At 43.8% G+C, this 4,822-nt stretch overlaps 1 protein-coding gene and 1 long non-coding RNA gene across 3 annotated transcripts in view; one reads left to right on the top strand and one right to left on the bottom strand.

Annotated features, from left to right (window-relative positions):
* Nucleotides 1–4,822, bottom strand: part of Etnppl (ethanolamine-phosphate phospho-lyase) — a 22,986-nt gene that overhangs the window by 2,934 nt on the left and 15,230 nt on the right. For both annotated transcript variants that reach the window (XM_050127722.1, XM_050128539.1), the window contains exons 10-13: nucleotides 4,411–4,500; nucleotides 4,046–4,176; nucleotides 2,205–2,272; nucleotides 427–1,064 (exon numbers count right to left, since the gene is read on the bottom strand). In XM_050127722.1, the coding sequence (XP_049983679.1) occupies nucleotides 945–1,064; nucleotides 2,205–2,272; nucleotides 4,046–4,176; nucleotides 4,411–4,500 (409 nt within the window). In that variant the 3' untranslated portion in view covers nucleotides 427–944. The remainder of the gene's footprint in view (nucleotides 1–426; nucleotides 1,065–2,204; nucleotides 2,273–4,045; nucleotides 4,177–4,410; nucleotides 4,501–4,822) is intronic.
* Nucleotides 1,071–4,822, top strand: part of LOC126492734 (uncharacterized) — a 220,962-nt gene continuing 217,210 nt past the window's right edge. The window contains exon 1 of the long non-coding RNA XR_007589724.1: nucleotides 1,071–1,916. This is a non-coding gene — a long non-coding RNA (uncharacterized lncRNA). The remainder of the gene's footprint in view (nucleotides 1,917–4,822) is intronic.

Genomic DNA, 4,822 nt, shown 5'->3' with positions numbered 1-4,822 from the left:
CAAAAAAAAAAAAAAAAAAAAAAAAAAAAAAAAACCACAAGATGAGTTCATCTTGTGTTGGCCAGCTACTCCAGGACAAGGGCCTCCCTGGGGTTGTGATTAACACACCCAATGACACTTTCCCTTTACCAGTGGGTATCAAGTGCAGATAGCTTCTTGGTTAGGGATGTGACCCTGTGTCTACCTCACCCTCTCAGTGGACCCTGTCTGGCTTGAAGCTGAGCAGGTCTGGCGCATGTTGCCACAGTCTTTATGAGCTCACATGTGTATTGGTCCCATATGTGTATTGTGTCTGGAAGGCATTGCTTCCTTAGAGTTAGCCAACTGTTTATTTTGATTTTAATTTAGAGTAACTTAGACTTCACGTGTCCCATTTCAGTTCCCCCCCAGGGTGGCCAGTGACCAGGTTTCTCGGGGACCACTGACCTTTTCCTCTGCGCTCTGTGGTTCCATTTGGAATGACTTTGATTTCACCGCTCTGATCTGTACTGCTTGCTGCATTTTATAGTCATCATCTTTGTTTATATCATCTTTTATTTGATTTAAATCCATATATTTTATATATTAACCAATTTAGAGTATTTCTCATATTAAAATACTTCAATGTACTAATTCTCTGAATTTAAGGAATCCACTTGGCTTGTTTCTCTAATTTCAAACATTAAGACAAGAGAAGTGCAGCATTCAGTTGAGTTCTGCATTTGAAAATTCAGTTTTAGGAGAACAAATACTTCTAGAATTGCAGGTAAGGAATCAACAGGCCGGAGGTTGAACTAATCATGTTGACGTGGTTTATCACTTTGTTTATCGCTGTTACTAATCTACCCTTTGATGTACAAACTAGGCAGACTGAAAACTCTAGTTTACAGGATGACTAAGAGGTGAAGTGCATCCACTCGCTCTCTTTATCCATGGATGTTTATCTGCTGTTTACTGCTCATCCTTCATGTCTTGAGTCTTTTGCTGAGCAGCGTGCGCTGATCTGAGCATACACCGTTTCTCTTTCTGCTGTGGTTTTCCCTGGACTCCGTGGTGCCATGGTTGGGCTGTTCCACGTGGACTTCCTGCAAAAAACAGGCCCACAAAACTCTGGTGGATGTCCCCCTCTGCTATCAGCCAACCCCCTTCGTCTGACTTAACAGGACACCCTCACCCCTAAGAAAACCCCAGGCATTTGAAAGACGATGGAGGCATGGATTCCGAGACTCTGGACAAAATTTTATGCCCGCACAGCAACTCGACTGACTGGCTTCAGGGTGCAACTCCCTGCTGCGAACTCTTGTTTGTTCAAGCTGGTCAGTGAGTGCGGAGTGAATCCATTTTGCAACCATTATTGTGACCCAGATTTGATAAACTATTCCTGCCCTTTCAATAATAATGGGTCCCTTGGCTGGTTTGTGCTGTGTGAGGAGACAGAGGGTGTCTTGTTAGAAATCATTTGCTCCCCTTCAAACACCCCAATGTTTTTTTTTTTTTTTTTAAACCATGAAAAGGACTTTGCTGACTGCGCTGGGTGTGCAGGCAGGCCCTGGGCACTGAATGTTCCCTTGCCATCTGAGCTATAAACAAATAACAAATTATGCAACAAAGCCTCTCAAGGTTTTGCTTTTCTGTTTCCAGGCCCCGGGTGCTCTTTCTCACACCATGGGCAGCTCGGGAAGAAAACGGAAAAAGCTTTCTGCTGGAAACGCATCAAGAGCAGAAACTAGGCCACTCGGTGCCAGTGATTCCCCGGGGCTTCTGGCTGCTGTGGAAGCTTCCACGTAGCTCATTTCAGAACCAGTTCTTGGTGTTCAGAGCTAGGCTGCTAAGGCCTGTGTAGATGGCGAAGGGCATTGTGGGAACTGAACAGCATCATGGGAACCAGAGGCCATTGCAGGCGGCTTTCTGAGCAAGCAGGAGAAAGCTCAGAGCAGGTTAGTCTCTCCCCGTTTTTGAAATGAAATCTTTATAGGCCAGAAGAGGGAGGTCCTTTGTTTTTATTTTATGTGAGAATAAACCTGTGAGAATGGTAATTTGGTTTCATTTCTTGCAGACGATACACCATTGGCTCTAGGAACTGAATTGTGCTCTCAGAATTGCAGTGATAACCTTCGTTTAGCAAGGCTGCTTTTGTTAATAGTCATGGTGCATTAAACAGAGCCATCCCTTAGTCCCCTAGTGCTCTAAGCTTTTTCCCGGAAAAAAAGGGGGCCACCGCTTACCTTTGTTCTGCAAACTGTATTCTCAGAGATCACCCCATCACTCTTGGTTTCCGTGACTTCTTCTAACACTAAATCAAAGAAGATACAGAGTTTGGCCAGCATAATTAAAAATAGTGTCTAGGAATATCCTTAGGAAGGAAGGACTTGAGAGGCAGTGGTAACGCGCTTAACAAATGTTACTATTCCAATTGCTGGCTTGCGTCTTTTCAACCTTCTTTTATTGCTATTAGTTCACGTGTATGGGTGTTTTGCTTGTGTGTATGTTTGTGCACCAAGTATGTGCCTGGTGCCCTCCGAAGCCAGAGGGTGATGGATCCTTTGGAGTTGGTGTTACAGATCGTTATAAACCACTGGCTGGGTGTTGGAAATTGAACCCCGGTCTTTTGGTAGAGCAGTGACCACTCTTAACTGCTGAGCCACCTCTCTAGGTCTAGTTTATAATTTGATTTTAGTTTTTCGCTAAAACTAAATTTTATTTAGTGATTATTAATTTGTTTAGGGACATGGCACTGAGATTGTTTTACCTGTGTCTGGTTCACATAGTCAAGTTCGTCTGGGCTGCTAGTAGTATCACTTAGTTCAGTCTGAGTAGGCTCAGACTTGGTAACAGGGTGTTCTACTCTGTACTCTTCTACCTGATGCTGTGGGACCACAGTACACACCAGTTGGTGAGGATGTTTGACAGCGTTGAGTATGAGCATGTTCTGAGTCAAAGGAGAGACCCTACTATGAACAGCAGGATGATATAGAAGTTTCCAAACATTGCTGATCTACGATGTGTTGACTTGTGACTTCTCATACTATTTTAACCCCAATGGTTGGGAATTGAGCAGAGAGGCTGAATACATATCTATATAATATGGGTAAAACTAAACGACAATAAAAATTGGCTTACTATTTCAATAGTTCTAGGATTTCAACACTGTTTTACAGTGATTATTTACTTCCAATGCAATTTACACTTATAACAGAAATAAATTAGTTTAGTTCTAGAATATGAAAGAACAGAAGATAAAATGCCCACGGTGGGTCAGAGGTCTAGATGATCAATGCGTTCTCGAGGTAAACAAACAGGTTGAAACCATTTTGACATTTGAGGATTACTTAAACAAAAATAATTCAAAGTGAAATGATTCAGCATATGGCCAAAATTTGTTCATCTATACCTTGTGATTTTTATTAAAAAAACATTCCAGATCTCTTGTCTCCTTGACTTGACTATATTTGAACTGGGGTCTTTGTGCCAATCCAGGCTGACCTTGAGTCCCTTGTCCTCATGTCTCGTCACCTGAATGTTAGCTTGGCTTGTGGATGGGCCCTCCCAGAGCAGACTGATGCGACCTTATCTCAATGGCTCAGTGTGAAACCATGCAGTTTGAGCCCAGTGCAGACACATAGTTTGAAAAGCCTACTTATTGTCCACAGGGAAGAGAAATGGTTAAAGCAGGGCGAGCTGAGCGTGATGGTGTGCACCTCTAATCCCAACAACTCACAAGGCTGAGGCAGGAAGATCCTGACTCTAAGGCTAGCCTTGGCTACACAGCGAGACCTTATCTAAAAAGCAAAAACAACAAACACCCTTTCACAATTAACCAAACAAGCGATAGCAGCAATGTGCTAATTTACTAAAAACTTATTTGGAGTTGTGTGAATATATAAATGGGAATGTTTGATTTAACTAAGGTCTACATAGTCTACTTCTGCAGTTAACCTGATTCTAGTTTCAAGAGGAAGTTATCCATTTTATATTTTTCCTTGTGTCATGATCCTGCTGAACAGGAGGGCAGGGCATTGTAGAGCATGGGAAAGAAGGGAGAAGCATCTTTAAGATAGTGACCAACCTGTTAAGATGCCATCAAGGTGGTCCACCATGAACTTTGCATCTTCTTCTGTAAAGCACATGGGTGGCTTGATTTTGAGCACATTCCTGTAGGGGCCATCGGCACTGAGAAGCACCCCTTCCTCCTTCATCCTAATCAGTGCAGGAAAGGACCATGAGCATATGCAGTGGGGGTGAAGGGCAGTGTGCACATGCAGTGGGGGATGAGGGGCAGTGAGCACGTGCAGTGGGGATGAGGAGCAGTGAGCACGTGCAGTGAGGATGACGGGCAGTGAGCACATGCAGTGAGGATGGGGGCAGTGAGCACATGCAGTGGGGATGGGGGCAGTGAGCACGTGCAGTGGGGATGAGGGGTCATGAATTTACTTATAAATGACATGCTGGGCTTCGGCTGTTGCAGGCGTCCTTTTCTCATGGTCCTTCACCAAATCAATGCCAATAAAAAGGCCAACACCTCTGAAGAAGAGGAAAAAGAGTCCATGTGTCCTCCCTGAGCCCCGCACTGTCACCAAATGACATTTAATGTCAAACTGAGTTGTGACATCAAGTGGAAACGCAGCTGATTTTAACTAGCTCAAGATGCCACGAGTAGGGCTGGGGAGATGGCTCAGAGGTTAAGAGCACTGGCTGCTCTTCCAGAGGTACTGAGTTCAATTCCCAGCAACCACATGGTGGCTCACAACCATCTGTAATGAGATCTGGTGCCCTCTTCCTGACTGTAGGCATCCAAGCAGACAGAATACTGTATACATAATAAATAAATAAATCTTTAAAAAAA

Source organism: Alexandromys fortis, unplaced genomic scaffold (assembly GCF_014885135.2).
Source record: "Alexandromys fortis isolate MF-2015 unplaced genomic scaffold, M_Fortis_MF-2015_v1.1 scaffold_19, whole genome shotgun sequence".
Taxonomy (NCBI): Eukaryota; Metazoa; Chordata; class Mammalia; order Rodentia; family Cricetidae; genus Alexandromys; species Alexandromys fortis.
This window is presented reverse-complemented; position numbering and strand designations above follow the sequence as displayed.